This window comes from Lynx canadensis, chromosome B1, assembly GCF_007474595.2.
Source record: "Lynx canadensis isolate LIC74 chromosome B1, mLynCan4.pri.v2, whole genome shotgun sequence".
NCBI classification, from domain to species: Eukaryota; Metazoa; Chordata; class Mammalia; order Carnivora; family Felidae; genus Lynx; species Lynx canadensis.
In genome coordinates, this window is record NC_044306.2 from 13,902,010 (window position 1) to 13,925,925 (window position 23,916).

The 23,916-nt window shown below is 45.4% G+C and overlaps 1 protein-coding gene across 1 annotated transcript in view; it reads left to right on the forward strand.

Annotated features, from left to right (window-relative positions):
• The first annotated feature begins 21,277 nt into the window (after positions 1-21,277).
• Positions 21,278-23,916, forward strand: part of WWC2 (WW and C2 domain containing 2) — a 187,862-nt gene continuing 185,223 nt past the window's right edge. The window contains exon 1 of the mRNA XM_030314445.1: positions 21,278-21,410. Within this exon, the coding sequence (XP_030170305.1) occupies positions 21,280-21,410 (131 nt within the window). The 5' untranslated portion in view covers positions 21,278-21,279. The remainder of the gene's footprint in view (positions 21,411-23,916) is intronic.

The window sequence follows — 23,916 nt, forward strand, 5'->3', positions numbered from 1 at the left end:
GGGGGGGGTAATGGTGAAGGGGGAGGTCAAAGGGTGCAGACTTCCCGATACAAGATACATAAGCACTAGGCATGAATGCACATGATGACAACAGCAAACACTGTGGTATGGTATGTAGGAAAATTGTTGAGGTACAGCAAATCTCAAGACTTCTCTTCACAAGAACAATTTTTTTCTTCTTTTTCATTTTCTTCTTCTTCTTCTTTAAGGTTTATTTTTGAGAGAGAGAGAGAGACAAAGCATGAGAGGCAGAGGGGCAGAGAGAGAGGGAGACACAGAATCTGAAGCAGGTTTCAGGCTCCGAGCTGCCAGCCCAGAGCCCGACGCGGGGCTAGAACCCACGGACCGTGAGATCATGACCTACATTGAAGTCGTATGCTTAACCAACTGAGCCACCCAGGCGCCCTCCACTTTCTTTCTTTCTTTCTTTCTTTTTTTTTTCTCATCTGGTGAGATGATGGATGTAAACCAAACTTACTGTGCCAGTCATTTCCCAATATATGTAAGTCCCAACATGGCATACACCTTAAACATACACAGTGCTATGGGTCAGTTATACCTCCATAAAACTAGAAAAAAAATAGTGACTGGGAACGGGGAGAAGGTGGAAAGTAAGTGAAACTCTGTGGGGGATGGGTTTTGGGCCTTGGAGACAAGGCCTGAGGAGGGAAGGGGATTCACGACGGTTGAGTGACTTCACAGCTCGGGTCACGAAGAAGATAATCAAGTCATTAAGGGAGGGAGGGAAAACGGGAAGACGTATGGATGAAAAGAGAATATTGGGTGAGGGAGTTCGAGAAGGTACAGCTGTGAAGGTGTCAACACGGCATTTGGAAAGGTCTGCGTAGACCTCAGGAGGGGTGAAACGAGGGCTGTGGATTCAGAATTCTTCAGCGCGAAGGCCACAGTCGGGGCCACGAGCGTGAGTACTAGAGACGAGACACGAAGAAAACATACAGAAAGATGGATAAGAGTGCTGAGAAAGAACCCAGAGAGCCTGGACAGTGGTGGAGGAGGCAGGGGGAAAGCCTGAGTTCCCAGAAACGGGGCACAGTCAGCAGGGTTCAAGGACGGAGAACCCGCAGCGGGAGCCAGTTTCAAGGCCAGAGCTCAAGACTGCGCTGCGTATTAGCTCGCTGGGGATGTCGTGACGCAGGAGCAGAACATTAGCACCACAGACCACGTGCCTTAATTGACAGAAATTTATTTCCCGAAAGCTGGAAGTCCAAGGTCATGGTTCTGGCAGTGCTGCTTTCTTCCGGAGGCCTTTCTCCTTGGCTCGTAGATGGCCGTCTCCTCCCCGTGTCTTCACGTGGCCTTTCCTCTGTGTGTCTGTGTCTGGTCTCCTCTTCTTATGAGGACACCCGTCACACTGAATCCGGGCCCATCCACAGGACCTCATTTTACCTTAATTATCTCTTTAAAGTCTCTGTCTCCAAATACAGTCACATTTTGAGATACCGAGGGTTAGGACCTCAGCCTGTGAATTTGAAAGGGACACAATTCGGCGCATAATAGACTGTGGGATCTGAAACTTCCTCACTGATCAACCAAGGGACGTGCATTATAATGACCATAGCTAGTCCTTACTGAGCACATATTATATGCCAGACCAAGTCTGAGCACTTCGCGTGTATTAACTCAGTGTATACTCTCAACAACCCTGTGAAGTAGGTACTGTTGCAATCACTTCTTTCTCCCATAAAAAGAAACAGCAAAGCCAATGGATAACTTGGCCAAGGTCCCACAGCTTGGCAATACACAGTGAATTTTGGTCAGTGATTTCTGTTGGTTTTTTTTTTTTTAAGTTTGTTTATTTATTTGGAGAGAGACAGAGACAGCTGGAGTGGGGAAGGGGCAGAGAGAGAGAGAGAGAGAGAGAGAGAAAGAAAGAGAGAGAATCCCAAGCAGGTTCCACTCCACCAGCGCAGAGCCCGATGCGGGGCTCGAACCCATGATCCTTGAGATCAGGATCGGAGCCGAAGTCCTGGGCTTAACCGACCGAGCCCCCCCAGGTGGCCTGGTCAGGGAATTCTTAGTTTCCTACCAGCAGCACCAGAGAGAATAACGACAGATGTTGCCGAATACTAAATGGAGAAGAAGCATTTTCCTCTGAGCTGGGGTTGACCGCAGGCTTTCTCCGGCGTGAGCGGAGGATTCTGGTGGCCAGAAGCAGCAACCTGAGGAGGAAGGAAAAGAAACAGCAACTAATAGATGGTTAAAATGCCTCAGACTGAAATGCAGAGGAAGCAACCCCATTTTGACTTCAAACCTCTTACATCCATTATGACCAGACATTTACTTCAGTTCTGTTTCCTACCTTTGGAATTGTAGTCCCAGAAAAGTACTATAAAATACAGTGAGGATATATTCTACACTGCATTTCTATGCTTAAAGATTTTAAAAATGTGTAGTTTGCACAAGAATCTTATAGTCCTGTATTTCCTATTGATTTTGGCTTTCTCGGTTTTTTATCAGAGATAACTTTGTGACCTTCGACTCCAAGGCAGACTTTAATGTGAGAAGGCTGGAGAGAAAGAAACACTGAGATTACACACACGCGCACACACACACACACACACTCAACATGAACACACCAATAAAGATGTGAGAGGAAAGGAAATAAAATTAGGTTACTAAAAGTAAATTTCACACAGCACCCATCAGTGAGGGTTCCTAAGAGAAGCTGGGTAGCCTGTCACTTTTACCTAGGAGACAGAGTCCCACGGCCATGGTACCAAAGACCAGAAATGGCTCTAGAAAGGTCTCAGACTGCTTCACTTCGTAGACCCCTCTCCAGAGGAGCAGTCTGGAACAAGAAGCCACAAGAAGTTTCATGAAAGGAATTGCCTCTTCTGTGAAAACTGGGAGGTGATCCGTGGCTCGAGCTCTGACCCCTGCTGAGAGTTTGGCCCCCCATTGGCACAAGAGACCCTTGGCACTAGACCTCTGCAGTACTTGCAGTCCAGTGCTGAGGCTGCCTTCGCCCTCCATGCTTCTTTGAGCCACTCATCACGGTCACATCTCACCGGGAGCATCTGATTGGCTGGGCTAAGTCGACGCACCGCCTGTGTTCCCATCCTGGTCCCTCTAGCGGGAGGCGTTACCTGCCTTCCATCGAGTCTCCCACGCCGGGCTGCACCCAAGCTTAGGAGGAGGGTTCAGATGTCGGGAAAAATAAAGTCCTTTACGATTTTTCAACAGCTGTTGTCAGAGACGGTGAAATGCTTGAAATCGTGAGCTTTCTAAATTAGAAGCTTAAAAAAATTAAATTTATTCAGTAAGGATTAAAATATTTTAAAATGTACTTCCAAGATAATGAGAATCACCTGTTGGGGTAAGGAGCTAAACACAGAGGGAGGGAGGACCAAGACAGACAAGACTGTTAGAGGCTGGAAAAGAAAGAAGGGGAAGGGAAAGTGAACCACTTCTGAGCGGTGCTATGTTAGACACTTGCAGCCAGTGTCTCAATGCTCACTGCAATTCCGGGAGGAAGGTGTTTGTATTCCCACGGAAGGAATAAAATTGGAACTCACGGCAAGTGATTGGTAGGGTCACCCAGCTAGTATGTGGTGCTTCCAGGAATTTAACAAAGATCGTTCTGGCTCTCAGAGTCTAGGCTGTTCCCCTGGGCTCTTATAGCTTCATCTAGTGCTCCTACCAGAAGTTCCTGGACATGTGCACACACAAAGAATACAGTCCAAAAAAGAATGACAGAAAGGAATGCACACACATATCTCCATATTTGTGCATATGTCCCTTACCTCCACATTCACTGAAAGAGGAAGCCAGGGTAGCAAAGGCATTCGTCCATGCCCCAGGAACTCTTGAATGGAGCGGAAAGCTCCTACTTGGCCAATAGGTCAGAGGTTGCTTCACCCCCTTTGTAGGGAGAGTCTTCTAGCTTGCACCTTGGACTTTTCAGAAAGGGGACAATAGTGCCGTCGGCTAAAAGGAAAATCCCCTGTTGTCGACACACTTGTTTTTGTTTTTTTTTTTTTTTTTTTTTTTGCATTGAGAAACCAAAGCAAAACATGGGAATGAACTTTGTAGCTATTTCACTCAAAGAAAACAAAGACCAACTGGAGTGTTCACAGCCAACCGTGATTGGACAGCCATGACTTTTTACTGTGTGTTTGCAAACACAACGTGTACGTTACCTGGAATATCTTTGTGTACAAAATTAGAATGCATGTGGACAACCTTTCTGCAGTTCGATGCAAATCGATACTGGCCCTGTGATACATTTCTCTGCTTTACGGAGTTAAACAGGAATCCACCAAGAGGATTAGCTAATAATATGTGGCTCTAGTGAATATATTTAAGTCAAGAGCATCTCAGTGTGTGATTTCTCTGGGCATTGAGCCCAAATTAGTTTTACGGTGCTCAATCTCCCATATTTATTTTTAAGTGAATGCTTTATAAATTATTATTCTATTATCCATGATATAAATTTTGATGGGTCAATATATAAGAATGAAAAAGCATTAGGCTCTGTAACTTACAACCGCAATGGCAGAAGAATGGACTTTTCCTGCCAGTTACAGTATAAATGCCAAAATAGTCTGGAGAACTTTCTGGACTTTATGGCAGTTCAGAGCCCATCTGTTTCATCTGCTATTTGGCTGTCTGAGTGGTTGGACTTTATTTCCTCTATGTTCTACTGAACTTTTAAGAACAAAGACTTACAGACAAGGATTGTGCACAGATGTGTGGCGTTACGTATTCAAATAGGTTTTTATATGCACTTAATTTGTCTACCTCAAATAATGTAGTGTATGATGTCTTCCGAATGATATTTTTTTCACCTGGTGTACTGAACAGTGTCTTACACAAAACAGCCATTCAAGCATACTGGATTTTTGAAAGGCCTTGTTAGGCCACATAAACTGGCATTTTTCCAAAGAAGAATTATTTAGAATTAATACTATTTAAAGATTTGTGTGTGTGTGTGTGTGTATGTGTGTGTGTGTGTGTGTGTGTTTAAAATTTTTAATTATTCTTTTTTGTCCCCCGAAATGTTATTTCAGGAGATTTGGTTGTGTAATACAATAAAAGTTGTTATACACAAAATATACGATGTTTCAAAATAGATAAGACCAACATTTCTTGGCTTTTGTAGATTACTAGCCAATGGTGCATGAAATGAATTAAATTAAATCCTTATTGAGCTGGAGTCATGGATCTGGAAGAAATTTCGAGATGCAAATGGTATCGCCCCCTCTGATGCAAGTAGACCAACTTGCCTGCTATAAAAGGCCATGACTGAATTTGTACATTTCAAGATATCTCGGGTCCCGACTGGCTCATTAGGAAGAGCATGCAACTCTTCGTTTTTTAAATTTTTTAAATGTTTTTATTCATTTTTGAGAGAGAGAGAGAGAGAGAGACAGAGCACAAGTGGGGTAGGGGCAGAGAGAGAGAGGGAGACACAGAATCTGAAGCAGAGTCCAGGCTCTGAGCTGTCAGCACAGAGCCCAACGCGGGGCTTGAACTTGTGAACCACGAGATCGTGAACCGCGAGATCATGACCCAAGCTAAAGTCAGACGCTTAACCGATTGAGCCACCCAGGCGCCCCAAGAGCATGCAACTCTTGATCTCAGGGGTTGTGAGTTTGAGCCCCATGTTGGGTATAGAGCTTACTAAAAAAATAAGCAAAAAAAAAAAAAAAAAAAGATATATCTATCTTTAAAGAGAGACATCTCCTGATTTCCTGTTCCCGTACAGTGTTTGAACTCACAGAAAAGAAGCTGTCTTAGGTCTACCTAAACTAATTTTCTTTCAGTCAGCTCTCTACTTTGGAATGATTTAGGTTTACATACACACTGCACCCAATTGCCCCTAATGTGGAAATCTTAAAAACCATGGTCCATTTGTCAAGCTAGGAAATTAACATTGGGACGTTACTACTCACTAAACCCCTGACTTTGTTCAGATTTCACCAATGTCTTTTCTGTTCCAGAATCCAACCAGATGCCTTTTAGTTATCATATCTCCTGAGTCGAGTCCGGTCTATGATAGTTTCTCGCTCTTTCCCTGTCTTTCATGACCTGTTTTGGAGAATGTCCCTCAATCTTGGCTTGTCTGATGTCTTTCCCAAGATTAGACTGGGGTTAGGGGTTTGGGGCGCGCATAGTGCAGGACAAAATACACTTCTTATGACATCATATCAGGGCACATGTTATCAATATGACATCACTAGTAATATACTAACCTCGATCACTTCATATTGCCAGATTTCTCCACTATAAAGTTACTGTTTTTCCCTAGTCTATTTTTTAAAACGAGTCACTGACTCCAGCTCATACTTGGGAGGGAGGAGAATGGGCTTCGTCTCCTGGAGGGAGAAGTAGCCGCATAAATTGTTATGAATTCTTCTGTGAGAAAAATTTGTTTCTTTTCCACATGTATTTATTCAATCACTGACTTATTATTGGACTCACGTATATTTATTTTGAGTTGTAACCCAAAACCGTGTTACTGATGTTGTTGGTCAAATAGTTCCAGTTTTCAGGTTGGTGTGTTAAAATGTACCCATGAGAGGGGCGCCTGGGTGGCTCAGTCGGTTAAGCATCTGGTTTCAGCTCAGGTCATGATCTCACAGCTCGTGGGTTCAAGCCCCGCGTCGGGCTCTGTGCTGACAGCTCAGAGCCTGGAGCCTGCTTCGGATTCTGTGTCTCCTTTCTCTACCCCTCCCCTGCTTGTTCTCTCTCTCTCTCTCTCTCTCTCAAAAATAAACAAACATTTTTAAAAATTTTTTTAATGTTTTTATTTTTTATTTTTGAAGGAGAAAGAGAGAGAGAGAGACAGAGCATGAGCAGGGGAGGGGCAGAGAGAGAGAGGGAGACACAGAATCCAAAGCAGGCTCCAGGCTCCGAGCTGTCCGCACAGAGCCGGATGAGGGGCTGGAACCCATGAACCGCGAGATCATGACCTGAGCTGAAGTCGGATGCTTAACCGACTGAGCCACCCAGACGCCCCTATTATTTTTATTATTATTATTATTATTTAAAGATTTTATTTTTAAATAATTTCCACACCTAACATGGGGCTCGAATTGACAACCTCGAGATCAAGAGTCACGTGCTCTTCCGACTGAGCCGGCCAGGTGCCCTAACGATTCTTAACTTTTTAAGAAAGTCTATGGCAGAAAATTTACTTGACCAAAACATCCAATAGCCAACAGTGACCTGATGATGTTAAATTTTACAAATGTTCATAAATATGATTCATAAATCACTACGAGACAGAAAGAAAAATCATTTTGCTATGGAAAATCTTCAGCAGTTTAATATTCACTCTGTACGAATCAACGCATTCCTCTGTGGCAAAGCCCTCAGCCATAACTTCTCCAAATTACACATTGTTCCTTTAGTTCAGTGGTATGAGATCTACTCTGTATCCCTTTTTGTCATTATTATTGTTTTCTGCTGGACCTATTTCCTTTTTTGCTGAGAAAGTGGACTTTTTTTTTTTTTTTTTTTTTTTTTTACTTGAAGCCCGATCTTCCTTTGGGTCTGGAGTTTTTATTTTATTATGTAGTATTTCATCACTTTAATATCCCCAGTGAGAAAGCAGCACGGCAGTATTAGCATGTAACCTTGACATTCAAGGAATATTTTAAATCTTTGCAGTGGCAGTTTCTTTAACAATGTAAAAATATCTGAAATATTTAGCCTTGACAAAGATATAAGAGATATGTTCTGAACCTATCATTCGTCCATATCTCATTTGAGCATTATAGCTGCTCTGTCTACAGTCTTCCTTTCAAGTTCATGGCTATTGGTTCATAATTAAATAAAGTCTTGTATGGTTAGGTGGAAGGAAAATATCATAGAACCAGAGAGACCATTCAGAGTCGATCAGGGCAATATTTACAAAACTCACTTAATCAAAGGAGTAATGTGGAACTTATTCAAGAGAACCTCAGGTTATTGGGAAACATAGATTCCACTCCCTTCCGTCGGCGAGTCTGATGCTGAACACCCGAATGCTTAACAAGAGTTCCAGATGGCGTTCACCATTAGGCAAGTTTGGAAACACTGATTTCATCCAAGACCCTGATTGTGTGTTAGGAAACTGAGGCCCGGAGAAGAAGATCCGCTTTCCTCTGAGTGCCCCTCCCCCAACACCCGTTAAACACCTGCTTGTAGATAGCACCATTAAACTGGGAGCAGATGGCAAGGTTTGGGACAGTGCACGGCTGTGTTCTGCCGGTGGGATTGTACATTGGTACAACCTTCCAGACAGACAGTTTGGCAATTCATGTCAAAATATTAAGCGCGCTCGTCCTTTGATCCAGTAATTCCAGATGAGAACGGCATTTCTTAGACTGTCACTGAGACCAGTTGCATCAGAAGCACGTAGGAGCGGTGCTCCGATGGAGAATGCGCTATTAGGATCCATTTTTGAGAGGCGAGGAAACTGAGGCACAGATAATTCAATTTGTTTACCCAAAGTCACGCAGCTCCGTGAGGAAACTGGGACTCAGACCCCAGGAAACTGACTGGAGCGCCCGTGTTCTTGGCCATCTCACTGCAGGGCAGTGGTTAGTGTGGACCATTACTATGAGGTGCACACTGCCTCTTTTCTTTCTGGGCTTATTCAAAAGTGAGTCATGGCTATTAGTGAAAGTAATTTAGGTAGACTTGGACCAGGTTTCTCACTGTCAATTGATGTCAGTTGGTGGTTGCACAATATGAACGTGCTTCATGCCGCTGACCCGTATTGTTAAAAATCATTAAAGTAACGCATTTTGTGCTATATACATTTTACCATAGTAAAAAATGATGATAATGGGTTATAACACACTTTATGAAAAATAATCCATAGGTCCTTAATGATAAATAATAATGGTAATAATGATGTCGATGGCAAAAAGAGATAGGGAAAGTTCTTCACACACACAAAAAATGCCATCTGCTAAATGTGGAAAAAACCCCCACCATTTTGAAAAACCATCAAGGTAACAATTGATATGTGTAAGTATGGATCTTCAGTAAAATGCCAGATCCAATGGGTGAAAGGTTCGTTTGGGAAAAGGATATTCATGCGATCTCAAAGCGTCACCTCACGGATCATTTTTTAGAGTTTATTTTTTAAAAAAAATTTTTTTTAACGTTTTATTTATTTTTGAGATAAGAGAGACAGAGCATGAGACAGAGAGAGACAGAGCATGAACGGGGGAGGGTCAGAGAGACAGGGAGACACAGAATCTGAAGCAGGCTCCAGGCTCTGAGCTGTCAGCACAGAGCCCGATGCGGGGCTCGAACCCACAGACTGCGAGATCATGACCTGAGCTGAAGTCGGCCGCTTAACCGACTGAGCCACCCAGGCACCCCAGAGTTTATTTATTTTTTGAGACAGAGTGGGGGAGGGGCAGAGAGCGAGGGAGACAGAGATAATCCCAAGCGGGCTCTGTGCCATCAGCAGTGGGGAGCCGGGCACTGGGCTCGAACTCACGCACTGCGAGATCACGACCTGAGCTGAAATCAAGAGTCCGATGCTTAGCGGGCTGAGCCCCCCAGGGGTCCCATCACCCCACAGGTAATCAGTAACTACAGACGGAGAAAAGACATCTTTAAAATGGCATCAGATGCCCCTGTCAGTTGCCGCGTTAAGCGAGCAAATCAGGTTTCGCCAGTGGTGGCACAACACCAGCGACACGTGCCTCCAGATGTGATGAGGTGGCAAGTGTGCAACCCCGACTGTGAAGTTCTCTTGACACGAATTTTAATCTGGAACTAATCCTGGGGAGCTCAGCTAAAACCAGATAGTGAGATGTTTTGCAAAACTGCTGGCTTAGACTCTATGTCGTTGCCGTGAAAGATGAAAAAAAAATAAGCAAGGGCATGTTTGAGATTAAAGGAGACTAAGCAGGCAGGACAATTAAGGGCAATATGGTTAAGTTCGTTTTAAACAAAGAGAGGACGTCTTGGGGCAACGGGGGAAATCTGAATACTGACTGTATATTAGATAATATTTATTATATCAATTTTAATGTTTTAGGCTTGATAATAATGCTGTGGTTATGTGGGAAAATATTTTTTTAAGAGATACATCTTGAAATATTTGGGAATAAAATGCCATATTTGTAATTTACTTTCAAAAGGCTGAGTAAAAAAGTCTAGACCTCGAGCTATAGACGGAATTAAAAGCAATGTGGCAACATGTTAATATTTGCCTCTGAATCTGGAAGATGACACCTAAGTGCTCGTTATTCTTTCCATTTTTCTGCAGTTTTTCCATTTTTCAAAATAAAAAGTAGAGTCTAACTCTCTAAGTTATGTCTCAAGAAGTAAATGGTTTGGATTTCTTATTTCAAATATACGAAAATAAGGGCGCCTGGGTGGCTCAGTCCCGTCAAGTGTCTGACTCTTGATTTCGGCTCAGGTCATGATCTCACGGTTCATGAATTAGAGCCCCCCACCTCGGGCTCCGTGCTGACAGTGTGATGCCTGCTTGGGATTCTCTCCTTTCTCTCTCTCTGCCCCTGCCCTGATCGTTCTCTCTCTCTCTCAAATAAGCATTAAAAAATAAGTAAACAAAAATCGCAGTATTACACCCATAAAATTATGGATATTTAAAGACACAAAAATAGCACAATCTATGGGAATACCCAAATACTGAGAATCAATATTGCGGGCCAGCAGGGACCTTGTTCTTATTCACCTTTTAGTCTTCAGAACCCTGTTCATGGTAAGGGCTTAGTACATGTTGAATGGAGAAGTGAGGAATTTGTTTTATTTTGTAACCGGATGTTTTAGGCAACTCCTTGGAAAGGTGATTTGGATGTTTTATGCAGAAAGAGGGGAGGTGAGCTGGAGGGTAAGAGTAACAGAAAGTGGCTTGCATGGAGCGCCTGGGTGGCTCAGTCAGTGAGGCGTCGGACTTTGGCTCAGGTCATTGGGTCTGTAAGTTCAAGTCCCGCATCGGGCTCGGTGCTAACAGCTCCGAGCCTGGGGCCTGCTTCCAATTCTGTGTGTGTGCCTCTCTCTGCCCCTCCCCCCCCCTCAAAATTAAATAAACATTTAGAAAAATTTTGAATTGAAAGTGTTTGGTAAGTAGGTAGAACATTCCCTGTGTAGAATTATTGTTGTGTATAATTGTTATAGTTTTTAAAAAGTTCTGGTACAGGGGCACCTGGCTGGCTGGGTCTGTAGAGCACGTGACTCTTGATCTTGAGGTTGTGAGTTCGAGCTCCACGTTGGGTGTAGAGATTACTTAAAAATAAAATCTTAAATAAAATTAAAAAATTAAAAATTCTGGTACAGGATAATAATTTGAAGGATATAGTTTCATGTTATGGAATTATCATAATTGGATCTTCTTTGTATATATGTCCCCAAATCTGTAAATAAATGAACAAGGAAACTCGTAGTCTATTTTAGAAAGAATAACCTTCAGTGTGGCATTTGCTTTCACACACACACCAAACGTGCCAATTATAACTGAATTTTTCATCTGTTCACGAAAGCATGTTTCCCAGGTGTTGGGGTAGGTGTTGGGTATTCCTCACACTTTGAGATCAAACTACAGTATTTTCATGTGTGTGTGTGTGTGTGTGTACGAGACAGACAGAGAGAGAGAGAGAGAGACAAAGAGAGAGCAGTTGAACATACAGAAAAGTGTGTAAAACAAGGCATACATTTTGACCAATAAATAGTAAGCAAACAAGTGAAAAAACAGAACATTTTTAGAATTCCCCTTCCTATGTCCTTTTCCCCAGGTTCAACATCATCTCTCTCTTTAGAAGTGAGCACGACCTTGACCCTTGTGACAATTATTTTCCTGTCTTTCTCTATATTTCTACCTCTTTGTATACATCTCTAACCCATAGGGCTTGGTTTTACCTGTTTCCGTGGACTTCATGTGAATGAAATCATACTGTACAAATTCTTCTATTTCCTGCTTCTTTTCTCCAACATGACATTTTTAAGGATTCACCCAAAGGGTTTTGTGCACGTGTGGACAATGCATTTATTATTACTGTATTGTACTCCATTGTTTAAACATGCTACAACGTATTCATCCACTATATTCTTTATTGTACATATGCAAACTTCAGTTTTGGGGTTACTGCAAGTAATATTGCTATAAACATTCTTGTACACGGACCTGATGCATATATATGTGTCTCTCTAAGGGTATACCTGAGAGTGGAATCATCAGGTCATAGGTTGTGGATATCCTCAGGTTTCTGAGATTAGGCCAGATTGTGATTATACCCATTTGTATTCCTACCTGTCATTAATAAGAATTCCTGTTGCTCTAAGTTCTGCCTAACACTTGATATTATTTAAAAAAATTTTTTTTAAGGTTTATTTTTGACAGAGAGAGAGAGAGAAAGAGAGAGAGAGACAGAGCCCAAATGGGGGAGGCAAAGAGGGAGAGGGAGACACAGAATCCGAAGCAGGCTCCAGGCTCTGAGCCATGAGCACAGAGCCCGACGTGGGATTTGAACTCACTAACCGTGAGATCATGACCTGAGCTGAAGTCAGACGCTCAACTGATTGAACCACCCAGGCGCCCCTATACTTGATATTATTAAAATTTAAAATTTTTGCCAATCTAGTAGTTGTAGGAGTTATCTGGTTGTGCTTTGAATTTTCATTTCACTTCATTCATTTTACTAATGATGTTGAGCACCTTTGCATGTGTTTATTGGCAAGATAGATTTCTTTGAACATGTTTTGTTCCATGGACCCTTCCCCCCCCCCAATCAATTTGAATATCCCCCAAATCGGACATGTTTGGGAGATTATATTGTAGCTAAATTTTTTTTCTACTTTTTTACTTTTAGTTTTAATTTTTTTTTCAACGTTTTTTTTTATTTATTTTTGGGACAGAGAGAGACAGAGCATGAACGGGGGAGGGGCAGAGAGAGAGGGAGACACAGAATCAGAAACAGGCTCCAGGCTCCGAGCCATCAGCCCAGAGCCTGACGCGGGGCTCGAACTCACGGACCGCGAGATCGTGACCTGGCTGAAGTCGGACGCTTAACCGACTGCGCCACCCAGGCGCCCCTAGTTTTAATTTTTTAAAGCTTATTTATTTTGAGAGAGAAAGAGAGAGAAAGGGAGAGAGAGAGAGAGAGCAGGGGAGGGGCAGAGACAGAGGGAGAGAGAATCCCAAGCAGGCTCTACACTGTCAACACAGAGCCCCACTTGGGGCTCGATCCCATTAGCCATGAGATCACGACCTGAGCCAAAATCAAGAGTTGGGCGCTTAACTGACTGAGCCATTCAGGTGCCCCACTTTTTTTTTTTTTTTTAGAGTAGGCTCCACACCCAATGTAGGGCTTGAACTCACGACTCTGAGATCAAGAGTTGCATGCTCTCCCAACTGAGCCAGCCAGGCACCCCAATTGGAGATAAATGTCTTAACATCAAATTCAAAGCATTGAGGTCAACATCAGAGAACCAAGAACTGAGGGGAAGAGAGAAGATGAAGTGAGGTAAGAGAGACAGGCTGATAAATAATTACTAGAATAATAGTAAACTTTTTAAAATGTTTATTTCTTTTTGACAGAGAGAGAGAGAGAGAGAGAGAGAGAGAGAGAGAACACAAGCGAGGGAGGGGCAGAGAGAGAGGGAGACAGAATCTGAAGCAGGCTCCAGGCTCTGAGCTGCCAACGCAGATCCCAATGTGGGGCTCGAACCCGCAAACTACGAGATCATGACCTGAGCTGTAGTGGAACGCTTAACGACCGGGCCACCCAGGCGCCCCAGAAATAAAAACTTTAATGGAAATTTCAGAGTGGTTGGAAGGGAGAGGTCAAATTCCCTCCATAGGAGAGAATACAATCCCACCTTTTATTTTTATTTTTTTAATTTTTTTTTTTTGTTTAACCTTTATTTTTGAGACAGAGAGAGACAGAGCATGAACAGGGAGGAGCAGAGAGAGAGGGAGACACAGAATCTGAAACAGGCTCCAGGCTCTGAGCCGTCAGCACAGAGCCGGACGCGGGGCTCGAACTCACAGACCGTGAGATCATGACCTGAGCCAAAGTCCGACGCTTAACCGACCAAGCCACCCAGGCGCCCCCCAATCCCACCTTTTAAAGAAGCTATTTTTCAGAGACTGTAAAGCTGGATGGAAACAAATGCAAATTGAAGATGGCAAAAGACAAATAGAGCCTCGTATTATTTCATTATATAAGAAAGAATGTTAATGAACACCTACTCCAAGAGTCTACCGCGCAGGGTATATAAGAGGTGCCCTCTGAGGGCCTCACTCACATAAATGTGCATTTAAGCTTTTGTTCCTTTCCACTATAAGTTGGAGATTCTAAATGTTCAATATCTTTTTAGCAACCATAGAATTTGCTCTGTGTGGGGCTTCCATCTGCAGTGAATAAGGTAAAACCTCATCTGTTTGATGTTGCTTACAATTGAATTGCAATGATGGTTGTTGCCTAAGGTGTTGTTATAATAATAATTAACTGGGGTTGGGGGGGAAGTAGCTTATGGTAATCAAGATTTCTGGTTTGGCCTAGCGCTGGGAATTCTTAAAGATCACATGCCTGTCTTCTGAAGGACTGTCTAGACCAATACATTTAGGAATTATGGATTTGGGCTACCTAGCCACAATAATAGAGGTGTTATTTATTTCAACCAGTTCCGTGGCAAAGAACAAAAACAAAAACAAAAAACCCACTCTGGTTTGATTCCGAAAAAAAGGGACGTTCTCTTTATGAAGAAGTTCCACTTTATATAATCGCTGATCTCCCGGAGGAAACGGGGAATATTAAAATATTGAAAATCTGGTCATCTTGTCCCACACGTGAGTTGGTGCAGTAGCATAAGGATAAAGGTTACGGCAAGAATTCATTCACAGATGGTTTACGCGCTAGGAACTACTTTGCACACACATCCTGAAAATGGGGACCACATTTTACAAAGAAACAAACTAGATCATATCGCATGACCGAGGAGTCAGAGGCCAAATATAGGATTATAGGTGGGTTGCTTAAATCTTACTGACTTGCCCTGACATGTCCTTTCCCATATTCAGTCCAGAATCCTCGACCCTCTACAGACTTTCAGGTGGGTGACGCCCCACCATACATTTGCAGTCCTGGCCTTTTGTTTGAGCTCCAGTCCCGACCTTTCACTTTCTGCTGGGTATCTCTAATTTCTAGAAACAACCTCCATATCAGATCCCCCTTTGGACTTCCTCATTTATTTCGGCTATTTGAGTCTCTCTTGACGGCCTAAAATCTTGGACTCCTACCAGACTCCTCCTTCTGGTCTATTCACTGCGCCCTTCTTAATCTAATCAGTAGCACATTCTTGCTAGATCATTTCTTTTCATCCCCCCTTCCCCCACCCCGCTTGCCTTATTTTTAATGCAGACCTTTATCTCTCTCATACCTATATTATCACGCCAGCCTCCTAACTCCACGGCTCCAGCCAGTCTTGGGCTCTTTTGCGCCAGATTTATCTTTGAGCTTTGCACACCCGTTTCTTTGCACAAGCATGCCCTGCCTTGCCAGTCCGTTCTGGCGTCGTGTCTGAGCTCAACTCTACCCCATCCCCTTTCTTTAATGATCATTTTCCTCATGTATACTTCTTTGACGGACCCCCCCTGACGGCCCCCTGTCTCTATTAAAACTCCCTTAGTTTACTGTCTCAGTTCTTCCTTAGACACTACGGAAGAGTGCAGAACACTGCTGTTGTTCTTTACATTTTATGATTGGCTCTACCTCCAGGGAAGTTAGCAAGCGTGTCTTTTGTCCACTCAGTGTATCCTGGACATCTTTTTTTTTTTTTTTTTCCAGCACATATATATTTATCTAATGCTCTTTATTTTATTTTATATTTATAAGTAGGCTCCATGCCCAACGTGGGGCTTGAACTCACGACCCTGAGATTGAGAGTCACGTGCTCTACTGGCTGAATCAGCTCTTTTAACGCCTGCTGAGTATGGGGTGCATGAAAACTCATTGAACCAGTCTGTTACTCATGGACACCGGTGGTTTTGTTATCGTCAAACACACTGCAATGAACACCCTTGCATATCTTGGGGGGCTATAATACCCATAGGTGAAATTGCAGCACTGGGATTGCTGGATTGAAAAATAGTTTTTAAATATGCTTAAACGTATTTTAAAAATATTTTTATCTCCTTTATATATTATATATATTTATATTTTTTACATCTTTATATTTTATGTTTTATATGTTTTATATTTATACATATTTGTGTCTGTTAGTATATACTTTTAAAACTTGGATTCGCATAATTTGCACCCTCTGCTTTCATTTCTTTTCTTTTCTTTTCATTTATTTTTTTAATATAATTTATTGTCAAATTAGCTAACATAGAGTGTGTTCAGTGTGCTTTTGGTTTTGGGGGTAGATTTCCGTGATGCATCGCTTACATACGACACCCAGGGCTCATCCCAACAAGTGCCCTCCTCAGTGCCCATCACCCATTTTCCCCTTTCCCCCCTCCCCATTCATCCTCAGTTTGTTCTTTGTATTTAAGAGTCTCTTATGGTTTGCCTCCCTCTCCCCTCTGTTTGTATCTATTATTTCCCCCTTCCCTCCCCCATGGTCTTCTGTTAAGTTTCTCAAGTTCCACATAGGAGTGAAAACATACGATATCTGTCTCTCTCTGACTGACTTATTTCACTTAGCATAATACCCTCCGGTTCCATCCACGTTGCTGCAAATGGCAGGATTTCATTCTTTCTCATTGCCAAGTAGTATTCCATTGGATATATAAACCACATCTTCTTTATCCATTCATCAGTTGATGGACATTTAGGTTATTTCCATAATTTGGCTATTGTTGAAAGCACTGCTATAAACATTGGGGGTACATGCGCCCCCATGCATCAGCACTCCTGAATCCCTTGGGTTAATTCCTAGCAGTGCTACTGTTGGGTCGTAGGGTAGTTCTATTTTTAATTTTTTGAGGAACCTCCACACTGTTTTCGAGAGCAGCTGCACCAGTTTGCATTCCCACCAACAAGGCAAGAGGGTTCCCATTTCTCCACATCCTCACCAGCATCTATAGTCTCCTGATTTGTTCATTTTAGCCACTCTGATGGGCATGAGGTGGTATCTCAGTGTGGTTTTGATTTGCATTTCCCTGATGAGGAGCGATGTTGAGCATCTTTTCATGAGTCTGTTGGCCATCTGGTCTACTTTCATTTTAGATATCACTCATCTTCCTGCCCCCCGGGATTTAGATATTGACCGTGGGGGTTTTGTTTAATGGCAGCTCATCCCCTCAGACTATGACTACCAGGAAGGTGTTAAGCCAGGTAGAGAAGAAGGGAAATGAGGGCCAGAAAACAGACTCCTCAGTGGCCAGTGTATAGCTTCTTAGACTGGGGGAATCTGCTATCCTCTGCCAGTTATTACCTGGAGCCCAAATGAAATCTGAATGTATCTATTTATAAAATAGGGATAATCTTTACTTCGTTTTTATAGATATGAATATAGATGAAATAAGATTTCATTGTCTTGGGGCGCCTGGGTGGCTAAGTCGGTTAAGCATCTGACTTCGACTCAGGTCACGATCTCGCGGTCCGTGAGTTCGAGCCCCGCGTCGGGCTCTGGGCTGATGGCTCAGAGCCTGGAGCCTGCTTCCGATTCTGTGTCTCCCTCTCTCTCTGCCCCTCCCCCGTTCATGCTCTGTCTCTCTCTGTCTCAAAAATAAATAAACGTTAAAAAACAAAACAAACAAAAAAGAATTAAAAAAAAAAAAAGATTTCACTGTCTTAACCATTAGGAATTCTCCAGGAGGTTGGTACTGTGCAATTGTGTGAACTCAGAACAGCAGAGTTCAAACTTGATCAAGATAAAAAAAGCTGTAGAGGGCAGTGAGTTTCTTGTCACCTTAACCGCTTTTGTGCGACCAAATGTTTCCTGTGCCTACAAGCGGGAAAGAAGGAGTGAGCTTGTCTCTTAATTGCTTTAGAGTTTTGTTGATTTACTTAACGCACCTTTTTGAAGTCCCACAATTTATGGAACAATAAATATCATTTTACCACAGTGTGTTATTTTGGCATGCTCATCGGTTTTAGAAGTTTGGGTAAAAATATTTATCTGAGGGGCGCCTTGGTGGCTCAGTCGGTTAAGCAGCCCACTTCGGCTCAGGTCGCGATCTCACAGTTTGTGGATTCGGCCTCTGCACTGGGCCCTGTGCTGACAGCTCGGAGCCTGGAGCCTGTTTCAGATTCTGTGTCTCCCTCTCTCTCTGTCTCTCTCTCTCTCTCTCTGCCCTTCTCCCGCTTATGCTCGCTCTCTCTCAAAAGTAAATAAAGATTAAAAAATATTTATCTGAAAGCTTATCAAATTTGAAATTGTACCACGAAGTATTTTGCAGTTATTCATTCTAGTGAAACAAATTAAGTTGTGGCAACTGGAAAGTTACTTTTTTTTTTTTTTTTAAATAGCAGGATGTAGACATTTTAGTATAATACATGTTTTTTAATGGGTAGGTGCGGGAGCCTGGAAGGAAGGCTGAAACAAGAATAGTTTGGCTGCGTTGCTGAGTGATGTTATTAGTATACTAGAATGCAAATTTTAGCCATGCAAGTGAGTGAGCCAGTTCAGAGTGGTCCAAAACAAAGCCCCTTCACCTTCTCACACCTTAGTAGTGTGAGAGATTAGTTTCAGACAGGCCTCATTTTTTTCACACCATTCAGAAGTCCAAATTTAAGATTACCCACCAGGATGTCACATGTCACTAGGAACTGGAGAAGTTTGCCTTGTGTGATCACGTCTTGACGAGTGGAGTGGGGGCAAAACAGGAGACCGGGAGTTGGGGGCTTCTCTTTCGAAGACCTAGAAGGACAAAGGGATTGAATTCATTGGATGACTCCCTTCCTCGCCTTCTGCTTTTCAGAGTTTCTGGTGCTTTAAAGTTTCCACACCAAGTGCAAATACAACTCTAAGACTCCAGCGGGAGAAGGCAAGTCCAGTGGCTGCCATGAAGCTGTTCCGAGCCTGGCCCTCAGTCCTTACTCTCCAGGACCTCACTCCTCCCTCCTCCACCTTCAAGACTGACTGCAGATGGCCGGACTCCCTGGGAATCTGAAAGCCCTCGACATCCCTGGGGCAGCTGCTACCCCAAACCTCGGTGTGCTATACCATTGTCAATCCTGAGTCACTTGACTCCCTTACCGGTCTGTGAACCCAGGAGACGGGACTTTGTTCCAAACGCTCGGAAAGCCCCTGTCCCCTGTCCGACGCTGTGTCCTGCACAAGGTGGGGAAGTCATTTTGTGTTAGCCGGCAGGATTAAGCGAATTCATACCAGGAGGTGAATGACTGAGCTCCAGGACCCTTCTTTAGGGTGTTTGACTTTTTAAAAATTATTTATTTATTTATTTATTAAAAAAAATTTTTTTTAATGTTTATTTATTTTTGACAGGCAGAGCATGAGCGGGGGAGGGGCAGAGAGAGAGGGAGACACAGAATCCGAAGCAGGCTCCAGGCTTTTAGCTGTCAGCACAGAGCCCCACACGGGGCTCCAACCCACGAACAATGAGATCCTGACTTCAGCCGGAGTGGGATGCTTAACTGACTGAGCCACCCAGGTACCCCATACTTTAAAAGAAGCTGCTAGTAACCCGGAAGAATATGAATGGGGGATGGTGTAGACCCAGCTGGAGAATACTTTTGGGCCTGGAAGACCCCCTCCCAGACCCGGGGGCTGGGGGCACTGAATGCCCTGCGACAGGGCTCTGCCAGTCCTACTGCTCCTGGCACTGTCCTACCCGGAGCCCGAGGTCCAGCCCCCGGTCAGTGCCCACCGGAACGCAGGAGGGGCTGAATAAAGAACTGCTTGTGGGCTAAGAAAGATCCACGTTCCATCTAAGATTCATCCAGGGCCTAGGAAAGCCTGGCTTCCGGGCCGCAGTGGGCTCCCTCCAGCGTGGTGGCCCACACCTTCTTGGCCACAGCGGGGTTCGGGTGGGGGACTTCCCGCCGCGGGGGCTGGGCGGAAGGGACCGGTTCCAGGATTTGTCCACGTCCAACTGTCCTAAACCCCTGCAGCGGAGGCCAGCGGCAGAGGGGCTCTGATGGCTGGCCTGGTCCCCGCGGGTTGAGCGGCCCGACCCGGCGGGAGGCTAGGGTGCCTTCTGCTCCCTGGCCCGCCTGGGGGTGGGAGGCAGTCGCTTCCCAGGATCAGGCTGGAGTTTCCCCCACAGGCCACAGGGGCAGGCGTGTCACTGCGCTCTGGGACCGCTGGACCCGCCTTCGCTTTCCGCCGCGAGGCCCGTGGCCTCTGGGCTGAGGTCATGGAGGGCCAGGCGCCCTGCAGAGGCCCCAGGGGCGACACCGCCCCGGACACGCCACCGACACGCTTCTAAGCGCTTTCGGTGCTTTTTACACTTTTCCACCACCCCGAACCGCCCTCGGGTGCCGAAGTAGCCCAAGGAGCGGCGTGGGGAAGCCTTTGTGCCCTCGCTGCTTGCTGGGACTTTTTCTTCCCGAAGAGAGCTTCCCCCACCCCTTTCCTCTCGAAAGTCTTGTGGTTTCCCTAGAAGTCGGAAAGAAGTTGCGAAGGTTGCGGAGCGCTCTCTGGCTCTTTTCTGTCCCGAAACTTTAAAAATCCCAAGGCGTGTGGCCGCCGGGAGATACTTGGGGTCAAGGGGAGGGAGCGAACAGCGCATTCCTTCGCCCTCTTCCCGCCCACCTGGTCCCCCAGCTCCCCTCCACCGCCCCCGCCCCGGGCTCGGCCCGGCGCCCCAGTTCTTGCAGCGGGCCCCGGGAGCTGCAGGGTTAAGCCCTGGAATGTGGCGGCGAGGAATGTGCATGCAGATGAGCCCAGCGTGGGGAGGGGCGGGTGAGGGCGGGCCCGGGGCGGGGCGCATGCTAATAGCATGCAAATGAGGAGGCCCGTCGCCGCCGGGGCCGCCGCTCCGCGGAGCTTCCCGGATCCGAGCCCAGACGGCGGCGGCTCGGGCAGCCTGGGCGCCGCGACCCTCGGCGGCCACAGGGGGACGGGGAGGAGGAGGAGGAAGAGGCGGAGGCAGCGGTTGCAGCCGCGAGGAGGAGGAGGAGGAGGAGGAGGAGGAGGAGGAGGAGGGTTCGCTCGCCTGCTCCGACGCAGACATGGTGGACTGATCCCCGGCGGGGCCGAGAGCAGGGTTTCCTGAGGCGCCCCCCGCGCGTGGCCCCGCCGCGCCCCGCGCCCCGCAGCCCCTCGCCGGCGCCCGCGTCGGGTGCGGCGGTCGGGCCGGGCATTCGCGTTCCCGCCGCGTCCCGCGCCCGGTCCCTATGGAGGCGCCGCTCGCCGGCGAGGCCGCCGACCATGCCTAGGAGGGCCGGGAGCGGGCAGCTGCCGCTACCCCGGGGCTGGGAGGAGGCCAGGGACTACGACGGCAAGGTCTTCTACATCGACCACAACACCAGGAGGACCAGCTGGATCGACCCCCGGGACAGGTGGGCGGCCGGGCCGCGGGTGGGCGCGGGGACCCGCCTCAGTAGCGCGGCGGCTGTTGTCCGGGAGATCCGGCCGATCGGCGGCGCCCGCGGCGCGGGGGGCGTGGGGCGTGGGGCGTGGGGCGTTGCCGGCCCCGGGGTGCCGGGAGGGGTCTCGGCAAGGAGGCGCGGGACCCTCAGCCGGCGAGGAGCCCCGTAGGGGGCCAGTTGGAGCCGCCCCTTCCAGGGCCTCTTTGCCTTGCTCCCTTCTCGACGCCCCCTGGGACCTTTAGACACTCCCGGCCGGGAGGGAAGGGTGGCATTGGCGCTCCGGGCTGGCACTCCGTGTCCACTTAATGGACCCCGAGGGGCCACCTGAGCCCCGTGGCGAGCTCGCTTCCGCCTGAAGTGGGCCAGATTTGCGCTGGAGGGTATCTTCGGCCTTTGGGAGGAGGGGACGGGCCGGGAGCCTCCTGGAGAAGGCCTGAGAGTAAGGTGGGGAACCAGCCAACCAAGCCACCTGTGGCATCTTCTCTTGGCTGTCCTTGGCTCCCTGCCTTGACTGCAGGCTCTTGACGGGGCGCGCCACCGGTCTGGCCGGAGGTCCTGGGCGTGGAGGGGGGCTCCAGGCACCCTTCCTCGCCGAGCCCTGGCTGTGGGTGTGATAAGCTCTGCCCCTCAGAGTTTAGAAACACTTTTTTGGGGGTGGGGGGGGGGTGGTGGTGTTACTGCGTACTGCCCTCACCAGAAACCTTGAACTGAGTCCCCACATCTTGAAAAGGCAGACTGTGTTTTGAAGAAAGAAATGCAGTGAACATTGGAACAGACTTGAGCTTATCACGATTTCTTGTAGTTTTCAACCCACACTTGTTAGTCCTGCCCGGAGGTAAAGAGGGGAACATAACCAAATCATCGTCTAAGAAGTTCCGGAGCTGAAGTTTTGCTGAATGTTCACAAATGTTGGTCCTTTATCCCGTCTTGTTACCCTTCAAAGGAAAATTTCTTATAGTGCGATTTATTATAAGAATAATAGATATTCCTAATTGTAAATTGGCCATTAAGGAGTCCAATTTTTACAGTTCCTAACTGTAAATTAGGGGTTTATAACCTTTTTTTTTTTTTTTAGGTGCTTCCACTAAACATTGCCCCGTTTCTCAATTTGAAGCTGGAAGAGTTTCATGCTATATGTCCTCAATTAAGTTTTCTCTTACGAATATAGTTTTTGAAACCTATTAACGAGTAATTATAAAAAAGTCATAAATGACATTATAAATTTATGGAACAGCCCTTATTAAATTATCCATGAAGGTATCAGTTTTGGTTTCCCTTCTGAAATGAGAAAAGGCACCTTGCTGAGGTTCTGGCTTGCCCCAGCCTGGCGGCCTGTTGCTGGCCTGATAAAAAGTTATGACAAGCATCACACCTTCACAGTTTCTCCAGACGTACTGGTTGTTGTCATAAACTTCCTGCTCCAGGTCAGTTATTTGACTTCTGCCCTTGCACTTGAAACTATTTAACAGATAGTAAATGTCAGTGATGATGGTGTGCACCCAGCAGTGACTTTTAAGGCACCTGTGTAAATATTTGGCTTTTACAGTCCTGTGGTCATTCTGCTTTCTGATACTTGGAGTTTCAGGCTATTGAAATCACAGTGAATTCTTGAAATATTTAGGCATTTCAGAGTCTCTTCATTTTGCATCTTCTGTTATATCGTGTCATTTGTATTTACCAACAGAGATTACAAGAATATGTAATGCCCGGGTAAAGCAAATAGAAAGTGAAGTAAGAAATGACTTGGCTTATCCGTATCACTACTTCTTAAACAAGTTAAGCATGCCTTTTATTTTAAACTGTTAATGGATTAACAATTATTATGAACTCTGTTTTCAGGAAACTGGGTAACCAATAACCAGTTCATTTGATGTGGATAAACAGTTTTGACTAAGATAACTTGTTATGATTCTAGTTTTCTGTGCAGCGGTTAGATCTTTAAGTATTTGGCAATATAAATTTGGGTTATACACATTTCTGGATCTCACTCTGAGTTTTAAAAGATTCTACGAGATCAGGGTCGATATTGACAATACTTAGTTTAAATTCGATTGCTTTCTTTTAGGGCAACGAAGTGACTGTAGGTCTTGCTAAGTTGTGTGAGAGATGGTGGGAGAGGATATTTGGAGGATATATTGAACTCTAGTCAATTTTGTCAGACACGCACCAAACTTATGGAAAAAGAGATGTGACACGGGCCTTTTGGGGTGTGCCCATTCTTCTACAGGATCACATGACAAATCCTGAAAGAAAGTGAGTTGATAAACTGTGGGTAGGCAGTATTTTGGAACCTTCAAAGTCATTTAATTAAAATGGTCATGATGACTTACCCAGTTCTATTTATGTTAAGAAAAACTCTGACGGTCTATCAGAATTTGTGAAGTATTTCCGATTGTATAGATGAATATGCATATTTGTGTGTGGGGGGGAAGCTGGAGGCTTTTATGAGAACGTAATTTTGTTCAGTAAGTAGTGA